General features: G+C 43.4%; 2 protein-coding genes across 3 annotated transcripts in view; both read left to right on the forward strand.

The window, feature by feature from the left end:
* The first annotated feature begins 5,913 nt into the window (after nt 1-5,913).
* Nucleotides 5,914-6,727, forward strand: LOC114206176 (translationally-controlled tumor protein-like). Of its 2 annotated transcripts, XM_028099851.2 has the most exons (2): nt 5,917-6,100; nt 6,233-6,727. In XM_028099851.2, exons 1-2 carry the CDS (start codon nt 5,996-5,998, stop codon nt 6,512-6,514), a joined length of 387 nt encoding a protein of 128 aa, XP_027955652.1. In that variant the 5' UTR covers nt 5,917-5,995; the 3' UTR covers nt 6,515-6,727. The 2 variants fall into 2 exon arrangements, with proteins under 2 accessions (XP_027955642.1, XP_027955652.1); XM_028099841.2 differs by having other exon boundaries at nt 5,914-6,727.
* Nucleotides 6,728-8,802: 2,075 nt separating this feature from the next.
* The window catches only part of MOK (MOK protein kinase), a 33,629-nt gene continuing 20,243 nt past the window's right edge, over nt 8,803-22,188 (forward strand). Inside the window, 2 exon segments of the mRNA XM_088024445.1 lie at nt 8,803-8,912; nt 21,803-21,895. Coding sequence (XP_087880571.1) covers nt 8,845-8,912; nt 21,803-21,895 — 161 coding nt within the window. The 5' untranslated portion in view covers nt 8,803-8,844.

Here is a 22,188-nt window from a genome sequence, read left to right on the forward strand (position 1 = left end):
CATGGAACCTTCTTTTGTGGAATACCCATTAGAATTTGGGATGTGCTAGTGTTTTGTGGAACTCAATTTGAAAAGTGCTAGTCTGAAGATCAAGACCTGAGATGAGATCAAGAGTCAAATGCTTAACTGACTGAGCCACCCAGGCGCTCCTACTTTTCTTTCTTGTAACGCAGGCCAATCGTGAGACTTGGCTTCTGTCCTGGTGTTTGCGGCAGACTGGCTTATCATATGCAGATTTCCCTATGTACTAATGGAATAGTCTTAATACTGAAATAATAATACCCAATTGCCCAAAGCTTTCTTTGTTTTTGTGGTTGTTGTTTGTTTCTGTGTTGGTGTAATATAGTGCCAGGACCAAGCTGACCTTTGAACAACACAGGCTTGAACTGTGGGTCCATTTATATATAAAGTAAACATGCCCATGTGACCTGCTCCAAGATCAGAAACAGCATTACCAGTACCCTGGGAGTCCCCGTGGGTCCATTCCAACGATGCCACCTCTTAAGGGTAATCGCTGTTCTGACTTCTAATGCCACAGATTTGTCTGTTTTAATATCTTTATTGAGATGTAATTTACATACTATAAAGTTCACCCATTTGAAGTGTACAATTCAATGATTTTAGGTATTTTTTACTGAGTTGTGCAACAACCATCAGGAGAATCTGTTAAAACGTTTTCATCATCCCCAGAAAGCATCTGTACCCATTAGCAGTCACTCCCCATTCCTCCCCATTCTTCCCCACCCTCCCAACCCAGGCAACCACTATAATCTACTCCCTGTGTGTATGGATTTGCCTATTCTGACCATTTCATATAAATGACTTTGTGTTTGGCTTCTCTTATAATGTTTTCAAGGTTCATCCATGATGTAGCTTGTGTCAGGATGTTATTCTTTCTCTGGCTGAATAATACTTCACTGTGTGGATAGACCATATTTTGTTTATCGGTTCGTTTGCTGATGGACATTTGGTTTGCTTCTATCTTTGGCTATTATGAATAATGCTTCTGTGAGCATTTGTGTACAGGTTATTGTTTGGACATAAATGTCCATTTCTTTTGAGTATATACCTGGAAGTAGAATTGCTGGGTCATAGAGTAACTCTGTTTAACATCTTGAAGAATTGCTAAACTTTTCCATGGTGGCTGTACCATTTTCCATTCCCACCAGCAGTGGGCCCAGGTTCTCCCTTCTCCACATCCTCTGCCAACCCTTGTTAGCTTACTTTTTTTTTCTTTTTAGAGAATTTATTTATTTATTTGACAGAGAGAGAGAGATAGTGAGAGAGGGAACACAAGCAGGGGGAGTGGGAGAGGGAGACTCAGGCTTCCCGTGGAGCAGGGAGCCCGATGCGGGGCTCGATCCCAGGATCCTGGGATCATGACCTGAGCTGGAGGCAGACGCTTAACGACTGAGCCATCCAGGTGCCCCGTTAGCTTACTTTTTGACTCTAGCCATTCTAGTGGGTGTGAAGTGGTATCTTATGTTTTGTTACTATAAATTTTCTTGTAAATTATTTTTATTCCACAGATTGCCATTTGCTTTAAGATGATATTAAACAAAAATACTTAGTTTTTAATTTCATAATCCATTTTCCTTGAAGGAACCATGAGAAAAATATCCCATTATTCCTTAAATTGTTTTCAATTAATTATTTTTTTGTAAAAACAATACAATTACCAAGTATAACCTAAAAAAAGCATAGATGGTTATATGGTGAAAAGTAGGTCTCCTTTCTGCTCCTATCCCCAGCCATCTAGATTTCCTCCCCTGAGGTGACCACTGTTGGCACTTTCTTTTTTTTTTTTTTTAAGATTTTATTTATTTATTTGAGACAGAGAGAATGAGAGAGAGAGAGAGAGAGCACATGAGAGGGGAGAGGGTCAGAGGGAGAAGCAGACTCTCTGCCGAGCAGGGAGCCCGATGCAGGACTCGATCCTGGGACTCTAGGATCCTGACCTGAGCGGAAGGCAGTCGCTTAACCAACTGAGCCACCCAGGCGTCCTGTTGGCACTTTCTTACATTCCTTCTAGTTCCTTCTGTGTCTGGATGAGCATAAGTGTGTCTGTTTTAGCTTTTTTTTATTGCTGCTATAATAAATTGTCACAAAATCAGTGGCTTAAAACAACACAGATTTATGATCTTAGAGTTCTGGAGGTCAGAAGTCTGAAATGAGTCTCACTGGGCTAAAATCAAGTTGCTGGCAGGGCTGCATGCCTTCTGGAGGCTCTGGAGGAGAACCTGTTTCCGAGCCTTTTCCAGCTTCTAGAAGCCACATGCATTCCTAAACCTGTAGCCCCTTCCACATCTCCTAGTCTGATGCTGTCCACTCTGCCATCTCCTGCTGCTTGTAAGGACCTTGTCACTACATTGGGCCTGCCCAGTAAGTTTAGGGTCATTTTCTTATTTTAAGGTCAGCTCATTAGGAACCTTAACAATTCCTTCTGCAGTCTTAATTCCCTCTTGCGGTGTGGCCTAACATTCACAGATTCCAGGGACATGGACACTGTCGGGGGGCGATTCTGCCAGATACCATGTGTATACTTTCCTTCCTTCCTTCCTTCCTTCCTTCCTTCCTTCCTTCCTTCCTTCCTTCCTTCCTTTTACAAATGTTAACATAGTTGACATGCTGTTCCTTAATTTGTCTTTTTTGTTTAATAATGTATCTGAAAAGGTTCTTCCCTGTCAGAAGCTACAGAGCTACCATATTCCTTGTATCTGCTATATAACATTCCTTTGTATGGCATTTTCATAGTTTACTTAGCCATTTTTTATAGTGTTTCTTCAGGTGCTAGAGTTTTATGTTTTTATGTAGTCAAATAGATCAGTCTTTGCTTCCATTGTTAGAAAATATTTTTCCTTTAATGAAAAAAATGTTTTCCTTAGATTAAAAAAATACTTGTTACATTCTGTTTGTATCTTGGGGCTGCTGCAACAAATTACCACAAGTTTGGGGGCTTAATCCAATAGAAATTTATTCTCTCCCAGTTGTGGAGGCCAGAAGTCTGAAATCAAGGTGTCAGCAGGACTGTGCTCCCTCAGGTCCTTCCTCTCCCCTTCCAGCTTCCAGCGACTTCCGGAGGCTTCTGGTGCTCTGCCTCTGTCTTCACATGGCCTCCGCTTCTATGTCTGTGTGTGTCTCTCTCTTTTTTTTATTGTGGTGAAAAACAATGATGTAAATTCTACCCTCTTAATTAATGTTTGAGTGTATGGTATTGCTAACTGTGTGCACGTTTTTGTACAACAAACCTCTAGAACTTTTTTACCTGGCGTGACTAAAACTCCGTACCAGCTGAATCACAATTCCCCATTTCTCCCTTCCTCCCTTCCTCCAGCTGCTGGCAACCACCATTCTGCTCTCTCTGTGTGTCTCTTATAAGGACACTTGCCATTGGATTTAGGGCCCACCTGGATAATCCAGGATGTTCTCATTTCAAGATCCTTCACTTAATTATACCTGCAAAGACCTTCCAAATAAGGTAACAGTCACAGGTTCCAGGGGTTAGGATGAGGGCATATCTTTTTGGGGTCCACCATTTTCACAGTGTTTTTTATCCCCCTTCCTAGAAATCATCTTTGGAAAATAAATTTTTGTGAGCAGCTTTAACAATTATTTCTTCAGTCATCCCCTTCAGGAGTTGTTGAACGTCTCCCATATGTGCAGCACTTGTAGGTTCTTATTTCCTCCTGTGGCAATTACTACAGTGTGGTGGTGATATGTGGCCTTTTGAATGGTAATAATATGGTGAAATGCTGTTCTTGGGGAGAAGCATTTTTTTCCAATTTCTACAAATATGTAATTACAAATAGAATTTTCGCATTTTGCATGGCCCGAAGCTAAGATATTTGAAAATGTACACTGAAATTGATTGTTATTTTGAATAAGATCGAAAAGTAGCATTAAAGCCAATATTACACATATATGAATATTTATAGGTAAGAATAATACCGTACCAAATACTCTGTAACAGTAAAACTGGTTGACGTGTATATTAACACTGTAATGAACTGTTGGGAGAAGCAGTTTGCTCTGTGCCCTGAGCTTCCCTGCAAGTTCTCACTGAGTGTGCCAGTTGGCAGAGCTTATCTATCTTCTGTGCTGCTTGTCCAAAAAGTGCTGGGCCATCTGCCCTGGGTTCCTCTCCTGTAAAGCAGTCCATTGCATGTGCACGTGTCATCTGGGCCCATCATGTCACCACCATGAGACTTCGGGGCAGGGGAACGAATGTGAGTATGCTGATGCTTGCTGCACCATGAGTCATAAGGTCCTTTGTCTCTGACCCAAACACTGTGTCTTCTGCCAGTGCTCATTAAACAGTAGTAGGCTAATTTGGAACTTATAAGTAAAATCTCAGACAAATATAAGTTGGTTCTGAAAAATTAGGCATAGATTGAATTTTTGTTACTAAAGTCACTGAATATTGATTTAAAAGATGATTTTTTTTTTAAGTGGACTCCATGCCCAGCATGGAGCCCAACGTGGGGCTTGAACTCACGACCCTGATATCAAGACCTGAGCTGAGATCAAGAGTTGCATGCTCTACCGACTGAGCCAGCCAGGCTCCCCAAAAGATGATTTTTCTGTGACATCTTATAAATACAAATTCTCAAAAGTCTATCATTGTTTCTGTTTTATGACTTATGATATTTATCTATCAGGTATATTAGGGTAATGCTTACTAGGTGCTGTAATGGATACATAAGACCCCCCAAGTCTCAGGTGCTTTACACAAGAGAGGTGTTTTTCAGTTCATGTCAAGTTCTATGTGGGTGTTCCCCACTGGGAGTCATTCCTGGTAGCTTTTCCATCATCTTTATCTGCTAAGGTTTCCTGGGGGCTTGTCTCTCCTGGCTAGTCAGAGGGGCGTGAGCATGGGGAGGGGGTTGTATGAGGGAGGTTTGGTTTTCCTTTTTTCTGCCATCTCTCTTCGTGTGTGCTGTGGCCGCTGCAGTGACTGCCCTTTCCTCTGCTTTTGCTTTGTTATTCTGACTTTTCTGTTGTGGCCAACTCCAAGCATACCAGAAGAAGGAAAACAATACAGTGAGCCCTCATGTGCACCATCACCTAGTTTCAGCAGGGATGACATTTTGCCATTCTCACCCCTGCCACTTTTTTTCCTGGAGTCTATAGATTTTATTGTTGCTTTTTAATAAAATGGTGCTTCGTTATGGAAAATATCTTAACTTAGGTGATGAGACACTTTTAACCTTACCCCTTAGAGAGAGCCACTTAATGTATTGTCTTTAAGGGAATAACATGTGTCGCTCTTTTTTTTTTTTTTTTTTTTGAGAGAGAGAGAGAGAGAGAGGGAGAGGGCGGGGGGAGGGCAGAGAGAAAGAAATTCTCAAGTCGGCTCTATGCCCAGCATGGAGCTTCACGTGGGGCTCAATCCCATGACCCTGAGATCACGACCCAAGCCGAAACTAAGAGTCTGACATTTTAACGGACTGAGCCACCCAGGCACCCCTAATCTGTGTCATTCTTTTAAATATATTCAATATATTCCATTATATGGATAAACCGTACATAATTTATCTAGTTCCACATGGGGGAGCATCAGTTTTTCCCTATTAAATAACGTTGAACTAACATCCTCATATCATACCTACCTGAGTAAGTGTTTTTTACAGGATAAGTTCTCAGAATTGCTGTGTCAGAGGGTATGAATGTCTTACAGATGTAACGGGTATTGTCAGATTGCCCTCCAAATGACTATGCCAGTGTACACGTTCAGCAGTGGCAAATGGGACGGTACAGGAGCATTTTAAAGCAAATCGCACACGTCTTATCATTTCATGGGGCAATACTTCAGTATTTCTTGCTAACAGATAAGGACTTTTTTCATTTTTATACGTATTTCTAAAAAATATTATCACTTCTAGCTTTTCCGCCCGCTCCCCCCTCCCCCGAGTGCCGCTCCGGCTGCACCGCCCTCGCTCAGAGCTCCCGGCTTCTGCTAAGGTAGTGCCGCCGTCGTCTCTCTCCAGCCGTCGTCATGATCATCTACCGGGACCTCATCAGCCATGGGGAGATGTTCTCCGACGTCTACAAGATCCGGGAGATCGCGGACGGGCTGTGCCTGGAGGTGGAGGGGAAGATGGTCAGTAGGACAGAGGCTAACATGGATGACTCGCTCTTTGGTGGAAATGCTTCCGCTGAAGGCTCGGAGGGCGAAGGTACCGAAAGCACAGTAATCACTGGTATTGATATTGTCATGAACCATCACTGGCAGGAAACCAGCTTCACAAAAGAAGCCTACAAGAAGTACATCAAAGATTACATGAAATCAATCAAAGGCAAACTTGAAGAACTGAGGCCAGAAAGAGTAAAGCCTTTTATGACAGGGGCTGCAGAACAAATCAAGCACATCCTTGCTAATTTCAAAAACTACCAGTTCTTTATTGGTGAAAACATGAATCCAGATGGCATGGTTGCTCTGCTGGACTACCGTGAGGATGGTGTGACCCCATATATGATTTTCTTTAAGGATGGTTTAGAAATGGAGAAATGTTAACGAATTCGGCCATGACTTTGGATGTGTCACCTGTTGCCCTAACCGGCTGCTCCTCTTCATCCACACGACACCAGGACTTAGACAGATGGGACTGATGGCATCTTGAGCTCTTCATCTGTTTTGACCCTGATTTATTTGGAGCGGAGGCATTGTTTTTAAGAAAAAAACATGTCATGTAGGTTGTCTAAAAATAAAATGCATTTAAACTCAAAAAAAAAATATTATCACTTCTAAAAAAAAAAAATAGTGTCTTTTATTGTTGGTTTGTTCAAATCAGAACTCACACAGGCATTACAAATGTGTCCTAAGAGAGGCGTTGAAGGGGATGGCCTCCTTTGGAGTTGTGCTGTTTTAAAAGCCTGCTCTGTGCTTATGTAGGTTTGGGACCCCGAGGTGACGGGCTTTTTGTGGTCCAGGTCTGCTTAATAGGTTTCTGATCTGTTTGCTTCTGGGCAGCTCCACACTCAAGATTCTTTCCTAGACATAGTTTGAAATGCTGCCCTATTTGTTTTTGGCCTTGCTTTCTGTGTCTCGTCCCGATTTCTGGGACGTTCCTCGAAGCTCTCTGAAGCCAGTGCCTGGCTGGGGTGGGGCATGGCTGCCTTTCTGTGATCTTGGTGCCAGGCCGAACCATGTGTGCCACTGGGAAGTCTCACAGACTGCTTCTGTCGACATCATTTTGCAGTCTTACTCTCCTATTATTTGGACTGAAGAAACTTTTTCAGCCCAGTAAGACTTTTCCTCATTCCTTTCATTTCTGCTTGAAAAGTAGCATTTCTCTCCTGAGCTTGTTGTTGTCTTGAACTCTTCTGCCGAGGCAGTGAGTAGTCAACACACCCTACCACCCTGCCCCTTCCCACACTTTCCAGAAGCCGGCAGGCCCAGGAGACGCTGCTCGGTGAGAGGCAGCAGTCACCGCAGGTGGGACTTGGGACTTCGCCATGACACGCCAGGCTCTGCAGCACCCCAGCCTGCGGTCTGCTGCCTGACTGCATTTTTTAGGGGTTTTGTTCCCAGCACGTTACCTCGAGATACTCATTCCTGCATCTGTCAGGGTTTGGTCTGGAAAACAGGCACTGCTCTAGGTATTTCAAGCAGGATGGGATTTAACCCAGTGACTCAGAGGCTGTGAGACCATTACAGTGCTGGAGTGACAGTGGCGGCGGCGGCGGCAAAGCCAGGGAAGCTGCTGGCAGCTTCCGGAAAATCAGGAAATGCAGGAATGACAGGAACCTGCCGCAGATCAGCTGGGCCTCCCGCAGGACCCCGAGGCTGATGTTCAGGAGGATGCTCTCTCGGAGGCTGGAGGCTGCTGGTGCAAGATCGCGCCTGCCCAGAGCCAGAGCCCTGCCTCGGGTGCTTCTGCCAGAGTCCCCTCCGGCCTCCACCGCTCGGGTCGTCTGCTTTGCAGCGCTTGCAGGGGAGCTCGGCCTCTCCCCGCTGGCGGGATTCGGCCGGGAGCTTCCCTGCTGGACGAGGGGGAGCACGGCCCGGGAGGAAACGGTGCTTGGTGCTCGGTGCCAACACACAGCCTAGCTGCCTTTTTCTTTTTTTTTAAGATTTTATTTATTCATTTTAACAGAGACAGAGACAGCGAGAGAGAGAACACAAGCAGGGGGAGTGGGAGAGGGAGAAGCAGGCTTCCCGCCGAGCAGGGAGCCCGATGCGGGGCTCGATCCCACATGACCTGAGCTGAAGGCAGATGCTTAATGACTGAGCCACCCAGGCGCCCTTTTTTTTTTTTCAATGTGAGAAAATCCTGTTTACTTGTTTTTCCAGTTGCATTGAGAAATAATCGGCACACATCACTGTGTGGTTTTAAGGCGTACAGCATGATGGTTTGGTTTACATATATTGTGAGACGATGACCACAATACGTTCAGCTAACACCCGTCTTCTCCTGAAGATACGATATAAAGAAAAAAGGAAACAAAATTTTCTCCTTGTGACCAGGACTCTTAGGACTATTCTCTGACCGACTTTCCCGTATGTCATACGGCGGAGTTAGCTGTGGTCAGTCAGCTTGTGGCGTGTTCCATCCCTGGGACTTACTTATCTTGTAACTGGAAGTTTGTCCCTCTTGACTCTCTTCTCTCCTTTCCCTCTGCTGGCGGCTTCCCTTGAGCTGAGGGAGCCCCAAACCTTAGAAACCATGGAGTAACGGTCCCCCACGTGTCGGCGTTGTGTTACCCTATCGTCTAGGTAAAAAAGCTTGCTGTCTGGAAGTGAGTACAGAGTATACGCACACATAAATTTTATCTGTGTAATTATTTTCATTCGTAGACTATAAAGCAATTGTCAAAATAGGAGAGGGAACGTTTTCTGAAGTTATGAAGATGCAGAGCCTGAGGGACGGAAGCTACTACGCGTGCAAGCAGATGAAGCAGCACTTTGAAAGGTAGGCGGGCAGACAGTCTTCGCCACTCGACCAGCTACAGGTTTAGAGCAAGAAGGGCCACTTAGCAATAGTGGGAAAAGTGTATTCATGTAATAACAGGGGAGATACAGTCAGCTTTCTCTGGGCAGGGGATTGGGGCTAACTTTATGTTTATGATACTATTCGTGTTTATGATTTTATATGTTTATGAAAACTATTATGTTTATGATTTTATTCTGGTCCAGGCTTACTGTGATATCAGTGGGTCACAAAACATTTAAATTGTAAAAGTATGCCTCACTTTAAACAGCCTATACGTTCCTGAAAGTTGTATGTTGGACTTTTATAACTGAAACCTTAGTCTCAATGTATTAGAGGTGCTTATGATTTAATTAATTGTGAATCAGTTAATATATTGGAAAACAATTTCCAGTTAGGGTTGGAAAATTTATTCCCTGAAATTTTCAGGATCAGTTGCCGCTTGTGGAGAGGGGAGCTCTCTTGTTCTAGGTTCTGGGAGGACTGCTGTGGCTTTGGCCCTCAGAGCAGTCTCTTAAAATCCCTCAACTTTGCAGCTTCTTAACATAGGGCACTAACGAGTCAGACACCAGACGTGACTAGGAAGCTCTGTCAGAATAATGAAGCAGATGCTGGCCTCACGGCAACTGGGAAGCTTTCAGAAGAGAGACATGAAGCTCAGCCTTTGTTTAACAGCAAAGGAATTGAAGTCTCTAAATAGTAAAAGCTAGTTGTAAAAAAAACACAGTCATTCCCCCACATCGACACAGCCCTCTGAAGTGTTTTGGAGTATAAACTCTTAGTACAAAAAAGCGTTTCTCAGATCAGAAAGGAGTTCTGGGCCGTTAGTCACGTCAGAGAGTATGGAGAACAGTAATGTCATCTTCATGACCTCCCCATGGGGTGTCTGTAACCATCCCTGGTTTGCACATGAGGAGAGGTGCTTAGAGATCTGAAGTAGCCTGACAGTCGTCACTCTAGGTCACTAGGTGGGCAGAGCTGTATTTGAATCATCCAGATTTCACCAGGCCAGAATCCTCCCCCTTTGCTGCGTAACGCATAAGGTTGTTTACCTGCCACTGCCAAGACTCTGAAGTCACTGCGTCTTCGGCTTTTCCTCTGTTGCTCGCTTCTTCCTCTGTGTATTCTGCATTCTCTAGGTTCCTCTACCTTTATACCTTGCGATGGAGAATTTGATGCGCAGTGTACTGATTACCCCATACCTAAAGAGCACACTTCCTGAAACAGCCACCTCTGAGAGATGCACCACAAACCCAGAGTAGCAGAGAAAGGACTTCAAGCCGTGGGGTGGGACGCATTTGCACCCTAGGAGAGGACTGGGTCCCCATCAGGTCCCACCGTCAGGGTCAGGGGTGGATGTACTTATAGACAACAGGGCTCGCTAGCTGTTGTTTTTGTGAAGAGGGAGATATAAACAGTGGGTGGGACAGAGAGCCTGCAGACTTGAGGCATTTCTGGGCTTGTTTGGATGTCAGAGGAACGTGCAGTCGTGCTCACTCTGTTGAGCCGGCCGTCAGGAGAAATCACACTTGGGCGTGAGTGAGACTTCAGGAAGGTAGAGGTATCTGTAATGCATTATAGAAAGGTTTCCATCAAAGAACCCATCCTTTGAGGGGCAGGGAACGCTCAGTTTTATCTGGAGAAGTACCTTCTTGTGACCTCGGTCCGTCAGGAGAATGTGGTCACCTAAGGGACGTGGTTTCCTAGGGGTGAGGTGCATTCCGGATTCACCAGCTGCCGGGTTCCGGACACGCCAACAGCGCCTTGTCTACTGAGCCTTGGTCCCCTGGTGGTGAGGTGCTTGAGGACTAAGCGAGGGAATGAACAGGGAGTTGGGAGGGAGGTGCGGCACATGGCAACCGTTCAGTGAGTGGTAGCCTTCGTTACTGTGGGTGTGGCCGTTTGTTGTGTTTCAGAAACAGTTAGTGCTCTTTGTCCTCACTTGAAAAATGATTGATTAGAACACATATTTTTCTTTTAAAAACCTGTAATAAGTAAAGGTTTTCAATAAAATACCACTGAATCAGAGTTACTTTTTATTTTTGTTTTGTTTGCTTATTTATTTAGTAACCTGTACACCCAACATGGGGCTTGAATTCGTGACCCCAAGATCAAGAGTCCCATGCTCCACGGACAGAGCAGCCAGGCTTCCCAGTGTTACTTTTCTATAAAGTTTGTGTATGTTTAGGGGATTATGAACAGGCTTTAGTTTCTGTTGTATAAATCACAATTTCATGTATTGGCTTTACTTAAAAGGAACTACACTTACTCTGGGCTAGTGGAATTTTGTTGCTGTTTGATGTATGGAGTCAGTGATAGTCTCAAGCTGGTTTTGACAGGTATCTGCCAGCTGTGTAATCCAAACCTCAGAGAAATTGGGTTTTGGGTTTGTTCACGTGAGTTCTAATTTGCTCTTGATACATATGTTCAAAACTGTAGGAGATTATAACCCAATACTACCATTGTTTATTTCATAATTGTTCCAGCTTAGATTATTCCAGCTGTGGCTTTGGGAGCTCTCTCGGGTTGGCTCCCATGTTCTTTTGATAAGCTCCATGCTTTTTCTTTTCTTTTCCTTTCCTTTTTTAACACTTTAATTTTTGGCACTACAAGATTCTCTAGGCCCATGTATTTTTCCTGCCCCTAGAATCATCCATTTCTCTAAGGAGTCCTGGTTCCTTTTATTGGAGAAGGGTATTTAGAAAACAAAATCTTCACACTAGGTGTGCTTATTGCTCCTGGAATGTCAATCTCTCTAGACTCAGCAGACAGAGCTAATATGTATACTGATCTGTATGTACACACATCTCTCTCTTTTTCTCTCTCTACCCTCCCATCTGCCTTTTTTTTTTTTTAAGGATTTTATTTATTTATTCATGAGAGACAGAGAGAGAGGGACAGAAGCAGGTTCCCAAGGAGCAGGGAGCCCGATGCAGGACTCGATCCAAGGACCCTGGGATCATGACCTGAGCCAAACGCAGACACTTAACCATCTGAGCCACCCAGGCGCCCCCCATCTGCCTTTTCAAATAACCATGAGTCCATACTGATAAATAAATGAGTAAATAAATAAATTGGGACGAGGGGACAATTTTTCCTTACAGAAGAATTCCAGTTAATAAATATAGAAGGAATGAGGGAAATAGAAAATCATCAGTAGAATAGCAGTAATAATTTCTGCAGGGAAGATAAGCTGATGGATACTAAAATTAGTAGGTGATGGGACACCTGGGTGACTCAGTCGTTAAGCTTCTGCCTTCAGCTCAGGTCGTGATCCCAGGGTCCTGGGATCGAGCCCCGCATCAGGCTCCTCGCTCAGTGAGGAGCCTGCTTCTCCCTCTGCCTGCCACTCCCCTTGCTTATGCTCATTCTCTCTCTGACAAATAAATAAATCAAATCTTAAATAAAATAAAATTAGTAGGTGAAACTTTAAAGAGAACAGGATTTCTGCATAGCCTCCAGTGATTTCCCCCCTATTTTTTAATTACTGTGGTGGTTTTAACATATGCCCACAAATGATTTGGTATTCCTTCCTTCGGGAGGTGGGGCTTAATTCCCTGGCCTTTGAGTGTGGGCTACACTTGCTTCTAAGGGGGATAGAAAGTAGGAAGGGAAAGATAGTAACTTTACAGTGAAAAACCTGGAATATACCACCTTAACTAAATGATTAACACCATCAGTAATAAGACATGTTGATGTCATGTACTTTATGATATAATGGGTTTGAAAGAGCAAGCAGATCACCTCAATGGTGTTCTTTCCCGAAGATCCATAATCTCAGTTTAATTACAAGAATACATCCGACCAGCCCAAATTAAGGGGCATTCTACAGAATACCTGGGGGTACCCCTTAAAACTGTCAAGGTAGTAAAAAACAAAGACAGGCAGTATCACAGACTGGAGGTGAGTATGGGAACATGACAACTTAATTGTAAAGAGGTATCCTGGGTCCTGGAAGAGAAAAAGACATTCACGGAAAAACTGGGGAAATCCAAAACGTTATAGTTAATAGAACTGTACCAATGTTAATTTTTTAGTTTTGATAAATCTTGCATAAAGTGTTAACATTAGGGGAAGCTGGGTTACGGGAACTTCCTGTACCGTCTTGTTAACTCTTCTGTTAGTCTAAAATGATTTCAAAGTAAAAAACAAATCAAAATAAACAAAATTAACCATTGGTGATCTGGAATGACTCCTATTGCTCCTAAGCTCCCTCCATTGGTAAAGGTATTGCTGTTATTTCTGACTTACAGGAAGAAATGACCTTACAGTTTCTAGAAGAAAGTTCTAGAAGAAAGCTGCTTTGGGGGTCATTTCTAGGAAGGAGATTGCTAATAATTTGTGGGATGCTCCAGTGGCACTGATACTTGATCCACAAATTTAATGTTCTTTTGTTTTTTTAACCATGAAAATAATATCTCTAGCTTTTGGAGTCCTGGAGTATCTATCAGCATTATTAAACAATTTAATCTTATTCACTTGAAGAATAATTTTAGGTTCTTTAAAAATCCGTTTCTGCTGATTTATCTTCATCTAAGTAAATCCTCAGAGTCACCTTGCACAGTTGTGTGGGTGGATAAGAAACGAGAAGCAGTAACAGGAAAATCACACTGAGTCACACGGGCAGAATGAGGTTGGTATTTGGAGCTTCTGACTCCACCTCCTCCAGGTTTTACTTCTATCCCTTTCCTTTCACTCTTACGGAAATAGAAATGGACAGTGTTTGCAATAATAATTGCACCTGGACGTCCAGGTGAGGCCAGAGAAGCCGGTTCGTTAGTACTGGGTCAGCAGGATACTTTCAGCTTCTGAGGCTTGTTCTCCAGAGTGGCTCAGAGCCTCGTTTGGGGATAAGTGAGTTACTTGCAGGAGGCCTGCCACGTGACCCAGTCCTTTGGATACCTGGTTTCCGCCTGGACTCCCACAAGTGCAACAGTTAATTAGAGGCCCCCCCTTATTTTTTTGCTATGATTGTATTCTGTGTTCTTCCTATAGAAATACTGTAAAGAGACGGAATGGGTTTCTTAAAAAAAAAAAAAAATCCATAGTCTTGATATTTGTAGGATCTCTCTAGTGTCCTGAAGCAATAAGACTCATACATATGGGCTACTCCTAGTCGGCACAGGGACGACCTCAGGCTCTGAAGTTTTGTGACCTTGGACGATTCCTCAATCTCTCTGTCTTAGTTGCTTTGTATATACCATGTAGATGTCTACCAAGGATCTACCTCATAGGATCCTTGTGAGGGTTAAGTCAGGTGGGCACTCAGCACCGTGCTTGTGCTGTGATCCACAGGCCTGGATCAACCTGCCATGTAACAGTGCGGGTGAGTGGGGTTTGAAGACTAGAAAAGTGAAGGGGGGGCGAGAGCACGAATCATGACGAAGATGACAGCAGTTGTTCATCAAGTGTCTGGCGCTGTGCCCAGTGCCGGGTGAATTATGTACATAAAGCACTGAATCCTCACTGCAGCCCTAGGAGCAAGATGCTGTCGTTGCCTTAGGGAAGCCTGGTTGGAGAGCCAAGCTCGCTCAACTGTCTGGTGTCACTGAGCTGGGAAGCCTTAGAGCCCAGTGTGGGACCCAAGTCTGTGTAGGTCCGGGGCCTGTGTTCTTTGCAGCAGTCTGGGCCGCTGCAGAAGGTCCGGTCTTGACTTGGCACACAGTTTTTCTCACGTCACATCACTGCATGGTCCTCAAATTACTTTGACAAAAATAAAGTCTGCTTTGTAAGGTTATAAATAAAAACAAAGGCAAGAAATTCATGTCACTTTAAAAGCTCTTTTACTTAAAAAGAATATAATTGTGGAAAATTTCGAACGTATACAAAGTAAACAGAACAGTATAACGAACCCCAGGTGTCTGGCAGCCGGAATCAACACGCCTGTGATGTTTATTTGCTGTGCATCTCCAGCAGGCCTCCTTCCCCACTTGCTTGTTAGGATACAGGTCTTTTTTTTAAGGCAAAATTTGCATATGTTAAAATGCACATTTCTTTATAATTTTGGCAAATGGATATTCTCATGTAATTAAGAGCTAGAACATTTTTGTCACCTATAAAGCTCCTTCATGGCAGTTCACCCCCATCCAGGCAGTCACTATTCTGGGTTTTTCCCTTTATCCTCTTCTAGAAATTCCTACTAAATAGAATCACCAGAAGTGAAAGCCCTGAATGTACTTTCCTGACCAGCTCTGTTAGCTCAGCATGAAGTCTTTGAGATTCATTCACCCTGTTCTGGTAGTTTATACCTTTTTACTACCTAGTAACACACAATCTGTTTATCCATTCTCCTGGTGTTGGACTTTTACTGGTTTTGGTTTGAGGCTGCTATGAATAAATCTGCTGTTAAAACTCATGCACAAGGGGCGCCTGGGTGGCTCAGTCAGTTAAGCGTCTGCCTTTGGCTCGGGTCCTGATCCCAGGGTCCTGGGATGGAGTCCCGCATCAGCTTCCCCGCTCAGGGGGACGTCTGCTTCTCCTCTGCCTGCCTTCCTCCTGCTTGTGCTCATATGCTCTCTCTCTCTCTCTCTCTTTCTCTCTCTCTGACAAGTAAATAAATAAGTAAAATAAATCTTAAAAAAAAATATTGTACAAGCCTTGTTGGGATCTAGGTTTTCATTTTTCTTACACAGTTACCTAGAATAGAATCGCTGGATCAAAGGATAGGTGTTTCAGTGTTTAAGAAACTGCCAGGCCTTTCTCCAAAGTGATTATACCTGTTTCCATCCCCACCAGCAAAGAATGAGAGTTGCAGTAGCTCTGCATCCTCCCAGCACTTGGTGGTGTTAGTCTTAATGTTAGCCACCCTGGTGAGTGGTATCTTACTTTGGTTTAGTTCCCGTGGCCCTGATGGCTAGTGATGTTGGATACTCACTCGTGTGCTTATCCGCCACTCATGGACCTTCTTTTGTGAAACGTGTGAGAGTATTTCTTTCTTAAATGTTGGAAATAATTCACCTGTGAAATCACCTGGGCCTAAGTTTCCTTCGCGGGGAAGCTTCACCCCCACCGCGATGGTACCATGGTGTATCCGACCCATGGAATGTTAAGGAGTCAGGTAGAACCTTATAAGGTTTTCAGAGCTTCATTGAGATATAATTTACATATCCTAAAATCCATCCACTATAAGGAAAGTTATACAGTTGTGCAACTATCACCATAATCCCATTGTAGAACACTTCCATCAGCTGTGAGGAGGCTTTTGATAACAAATTCCGTTTCTTTGGTAAACATAGGGCTACTTTGATATTCAGTTTTGTGTCAGATTTGGCAATTATGTTTTTCAAGGAATTTGTCTATTTAAATTGCCATATTTATTGGCATATAGTTCATAATACTCTTATCTTTTTTCAAAAAGGATTTTATTTATTTATTTGAGAGAGAGAGGGAGTAGGAGGAGAGAGAGGGAGAAGCAGGCTCCCGGCCGAGCAGGGACCCCAAGGCGGGGCTCGATCCCGGAACTCTGGGATCATGACCTGAGCTGAAGGCAGGCACTTAACTGGCTGAGCTACCCCGGCGCCCCTCTCTCTTTATCTTTTTGATATCTAATTCTAGTGATGTCCCTCTGTAATTCCGGATATCGTTTGGTGGTGTTAGTGTTTTATATCATTTTTTTCCTCCATTGGTCTTGGTAAGGGTTTATCCGTTTTTTTTTTTAAAGATTTTTTTATTTATTGAGAAAGAATATGGTAGAGAGAGAGCATGAGAGGGAAGAAGGTCAGAGGGAGAAGCAGACTCCCTGCTGAGCAGAGAGCCCGATGCGGGACTCGATCCTGGGATTCCAGGATCATGACCTGAGCCGAAGGCAGTTGCTTAACCAACTGAGTCACCCAGACACCCCAAAGGTTTATCAGTTTTATTAATCTTTTCAAAGAACCATCTTTGGGTTTGTTCATTTTCTCTATTATTTGTCTATTTTCTTTCTTTTTTTAAAAGATTTATTTATTTATTTTAGAGCAGTGGAGGAGTGGGTAGATGGGGAGAGAGAGTCCAAAGTGGACTTCTCGCTAAGTGAGAGCCCAAAGCAAGGCTTGCTCTCATGATCCCAAGATCACGACCTGAGCCAAAACCAAGAGTCAGTCGCTCAATCGACTGAGCCACCCAGGCGTCCCTGTTTGTCTGTTTTCTGTGCCATCGATTTCTGCTCTTTATTGTTGCTTTTCTTCTACTTTGGTTTAATTTACTCTTCTTAGTCTACTTTCTTAAGGTGAAAACATAGATAATTGATTTTTAACCATTTCTTCCTTCCTAACATAAGCATTTAAAGCCACAAATACACGTCTAAGACCTGTTTTTCTGCATTCTGTACATCTTGATATGTTGTGTTTTCTTATTGCTTGGTTTAAAATGTTTTCTAATTCCTCTCATGATTTCTTCTTTTTTTTTTATAACCTTGACTCTGTCTTTTTTTTTTCAGATTTTATTTATTTATTTATTTAATTGACAGAGAGAGAGAGAGAGAGAGACAGCGAGAGAGGGAACACAAGCAGGGGGAGTGGGAGAGGGAGAAGCACGTTTCTGGCTGAGCAGGGAGCCCGATGCGGGGCTCGATCCCAGGACCCTGGGATCATGACCTGAGCTGAAGGCAGTTGCTTAACCAACTGAGCCACCCAGGCGCCCCTCTCGTGATTTCTTCTTTACCCGTGGTTTATTTACAAGTGTGTTGTTTAATTTGCAGATATCTGGGGCTTTTCTAACTAGCTTACTATTGTTGATTTTGAATTTATGTCCCTTGCAGTCAGAGAATGTGTTCTGTAAGTCTTTGTATTTGGAAATTGTTGAGATTTATCTTTGGGTCCAGCATATTCATCTGGGTGAAGAGCATATTGTACCTCTTGGGTGTTAAATATGGGTGGGATATAAGGTTAGTTAGGTCAAGGTGGTTAACAGTGCTGTTAGGATCTTGTGCATCTTTACCGATTTTCTCAGTGACTGTCCTATCAGTTATGTAGAAGGGTAGTGAAGCTTCTGGCTCTTTCTTCTTTCTGTTGTCAGTCCTCACTTCTTGTATACTGAAGCTCTCTTATTTAGCACATTGTCCTGTCTTTTTGATATACTGCCCCATCATCACGAAGTTGTTATAGCTAGTAGTAATCTTTATTTTGAAATCTACTTTGTCTAATATTAATATAACCGCTTCTTCTTCCCCTTCAGCTTAAGGACTTTCTTCCTACAGATTGAATTGGTTAGGTGAACTTTTCCGTAAAACCTTTCCGGAGCACCTGGGTGGCTCAGTCAGTTAAGCATCCCATTCTTGGTTTGGGTTCAGGTCGTGTTCTGGGTCTGGCTATCAAGCCCCATGGTGTCAGGCTCTGCGCTCAGCGCGGAGTCTGCTCCCCCTCCCCTCTCCCTCTGCTTCTCCACCCCTCATGGATGCTCTCTCTCTTCCTCTCTAAAATAAATCTTAAAAAAAAAACAAACCACTTCCAGTACAATGAAATGTTGAAATTGCATAATTATTTAAAAAATTAAATATTTTTTATTTTTTAGACTTCGACCTGGTAACTATATATTTTTTCCAGTTGTAGAAAAAAATCCATTTATGGTGGTATCATTGATTCTTTTTGGAGCAGAGGCTGCCCGTCCTCCTCTGCCTTCAATTCCATGATTGTTTCTGTCTCCAGTAGGACAGTGAAAACAAACAAAACCCTGAATATCCCCTGACCCAAGATTCAAAGCAACTCCAAGGCAGAGAAAAACAGTTAATTACAGTTTTTTAGAATTTTTTCATGATTTTTTTAAAAAGTTTTTATTTATTTATTTATTAGAGAGGGAGCCCAAGAGGGGGTAGGGCCAGAGGGAGCAGACCCCCCGCTGAGTGGGGAGCCCGATGTGGGACTCGATCCCGGGACTCCAGGATCATGACCTGAGCCGAAGGCAGTCACTTCACCAACTGAGCCACCCAGGCGCCCTATTTTATTTTATTTTATTTTTTAGAGATTTTATTTATTTATTTGAGAGAGAGAGAGAATGAGAGATAGAAAGCACGAGAGGGAAGAGGGTCAGAGGGAGAAGCAGACTCCCCGCTGAGCAGGAAGCCCGATCTGGGACTCGATCCCGGGACTCCAGGATCATGACCTGAGCCGAAGGCAGTCGCTTAACCAACTGAGCCACCCAGGCACCCTTTTTTCATGATTTTTAAAAGAGAGAACAGAGTTGATTTGTATTTTGTTAAAATAAAAATATTGTTACTTGAGCAAAGGTTAGTGATGCTCAGATGAAAGTGCCTTTCTAAATGTATTAGTTCATTATTTCTGAGTGAAATATCTGTGGAGGCATGAAAGAATTATGTCACAATAAGCAGAATATGTTTCAGGGTATGATAACCAGTTTTCATATTAATGATGAGAAGAGTGGATGGTGATTTGTCTCAGTGACTAGGCTGTTTGACTATCCAGTTCTTTTTTTTTTTTTTTAAGATTTTATTTATTTGACAGAGAGATAGAGCCAGAGAGCACAGGAGGGGAATGGCAGAGGCAGAAGGAGAAGCAGACTCCCCACTGAGCAGGGAGCCCGATGGGCAACTCGATCCCAGGACCCCGAGATCATGACCTGAGCTGGAGGCAGATGATTAACTGACTGAGCCACCCAGGTGCCCCTTGACTATCCAGTCCTAAAAACTACTTTTTTTTCATACAGAGTGTTGAAAAATCAGAACTGTTGCTAGCTCCAATGGTTTCTTGCTCTTTCCAACTAAAGCAGGGCTTCTCAGCCTTGGCACGATTGACATTTGGGCCAGATTATTTGTCATGGGGCCTGTCCTGTGCGTTGTAGGCTATTGAGTGTCCTCCCTGTCTGCCACCATTGAATGCCAGGGTGGAAGAGTATGTTACAGAACCTGTGAGAGTAGAAATATTTCCAGACATCATCAGATATCCCCTGAGGGGCAAGGTCCCTCCCAGTAGAGGCATGACAGGCCCCAGGTAGAGGTGGGGTCTTCAGCAACCTAGTCCTGAGTCAGGGGACGCCCCTCGAGGTGTGGGGCCTTGAGGAAGAGCCTTTGCTGGTCTCTTCCAATGTGGACCCCAGGGACAGGGAATGAAAGATGCTCTGTAATCAGTTGCCTAAGTGCCCCCAAAAGAATGTTCCACTTGACCTTTTTTTCTTTCCCCCTTTTGCCTGATTGGTATCTTTATTCAACTCCCCTGTTCTGGTGAAAAAAAGGTATTTCTATCATGCAGCTCAAAGGATGGTCTGGAGTGGTATGTTCTTTGGAACCCTCGTTCTAAGGGATGGTGACTAGATAGTATGTAAGAAGGGATCCTAGGGGAAAAAAAGTTTGGGAAATACTGGTTTAAATAAAGGTAAACTGTTTTCTTTATTTTGTAGGGTTTTTGAAAGCTTTTAATATCAGTGGTAAATTATGGCTCTCCAAAAGAAGCTAGAGTGGGCCTCTGTCAAAATTTTCTGAACATGAAATTCCTTCATAAAGCATTTTCTAGAGAAAGAATGTTCTATGGGATGTATTTGGGAAGCATTGTTCTAAAGGCATTCAGAAGGGGCTGGTTCTGTGGGCCAGGGTTCTGGTGAGGAGCAGGTGGTGGGGTAAGTACTAAGCTGACATAATGAATGGAGAGTGTCATGATCTGGTCTCTGCACACACCAGAATGGCCGTCCATGCCGGTTATTAGAATAGCGAAAGACTCATATTCTGGGTGGTAAATGGCTACCCTGAGCCTCTTGAGTGCTGCCCGCTCCCACCTCCACCCTCCACCTGGCCCTTTGCCCAGCACTCCCCAGACCTCTCCTCTCTCCAGAACTAAAAGGTTCATGCCTGGGTCAACAGGGGCCCCCTCCGTAGTACCTTGCTCCAGTATTATGGGCTGTGTCTTTTCTGGTTGGTTGTTGACCACGGTGCACAAGTGGCTACCATTTTGCACATCATCCTGGGCTTGAGGGAGGCAGTTGGGGAAAGTAAATGGAAAAGGAGTCTAAAACTTTTAGTCAGAAATATCCTCACACACGAGTTGTTCAGCCTTCTCCTATATACCAGGCTCCTGTTTGCTGGCTAGCGTGAGAGACTTAAAATACTCACATTGACTTAAGACAGTGATAATACACTATTGGATATAACTGCTCTTTGAAGAACCAAACAAATGCTGAGCTTTACACTGTGTGTTAAAAGTTGGTAGAACAGACTTTTGCAGTTCAAAGAAAGATTATTCCCACAGTCTCTTTCCTTGTCTAGGAGATGGAAGTCTCCGGGGGATCGAGTCATTTGATTGGGTGTGACCAGGGGCCCATCCATGGGGAGGCGTGTCTCTTGTAAGGGGTCTGTGGAGAGGGGTGACAGCCAGCCTCAGCCCGTCCACTTCTGTTACACTCATATTGGTATGACTTTGGGTGTGAACATGGTGCCGGGCAGATCAGTCTTCATAAAGAAGAGCCAGCAGTAGACACAGCTGCCAAGAGAATACCAGTCATCAGCTGAATGAAATTGAAAACATGTACAGCGTTCATTAAAGACAAGGAGGAAGGCTGGTCTGTTCGTGGAAATCTGAAATGGGTACTTCAGATGGTATTCATGTTGCTCAGCCTGTTAGTTCCCAGAAACTGATTAATAGGAAATTTTAATGTCTGTTTCTATGTTTATTAATTATAAAAGAAACTACCAGGGTATTCTTTCAGGAGCTTAGATGGGGAAAATTTGAATATATGTCCAAAGCTATAAGAAGCTTGGTTTTTATCAGATAATAATGCAGAACGAGACGTGTTGAACTTTAGCTGCTGACGGGAGAAATATAAGCTGATTAACTTGCTTGAAATATTTGTGAGTTTTTCGGTTGTGATCATGGGTAATAAATAATGATTGAATAACCCTAATTGAAAGTTGACTTAAATTATAAACTAGTTATTTATTTTTACTTATACAGTAGTATTGAGCAAGTGAACAGTCTGCGGGAGATACAAGCACTGAGGCGCCTGAATCCACACCCTAACATTCTTATGTTGCATGAAGTGGTTTTGTAAGTATATTTGGGGCTTTACAAATTATCTCAATTTGATAAGAACAATTAAATCTCTTTTTAAGAAAGAAAACTGTGATTAGACGTTTAAAATATTTGCTTTGTGGCTCAGGGAGTAATAATTTTCATTTTATCTTAAGTCACATGTGTATTTACTTGGACAAATGCGTAACTGATTCCTACTGTGGAAATGCTTTCATTTAGGTGACTCCGTATCACAAGAGCATACAGAATTCAAACGGCTCCTCCTGTAGCTCAGGGAGGCTTCCCTGGAGACTGTGGCCTGGGCGGGC

Source organism: Eumetopias jubatus, unplaced genomic scaffold (assembly GCF_037043125.1).
Source record: "Eumetopias jubatus isolate StellerSeaLion01/CBP00866 unplaced genomic scaffold, mEumJub1_p1.0 scaffold_7, whole genome shotgun sequence".
NCBI classification, from domain to species: Eukaryota; Metazoa; Chordata; class Mammalia; order Carnivora; family Otariidae; genus Eumetopias; species Eumetopias jubatus.

Bases quoted from the DNA above. Each gene is read 5' to 3' on its own strand.
- LOC114206176 (XM_028099841.2), top strand. From the start codon at position 5,996: ATGATCATCTACCGGGACCTCATCAGCCATGGGGAGATGTTCTCCGAC.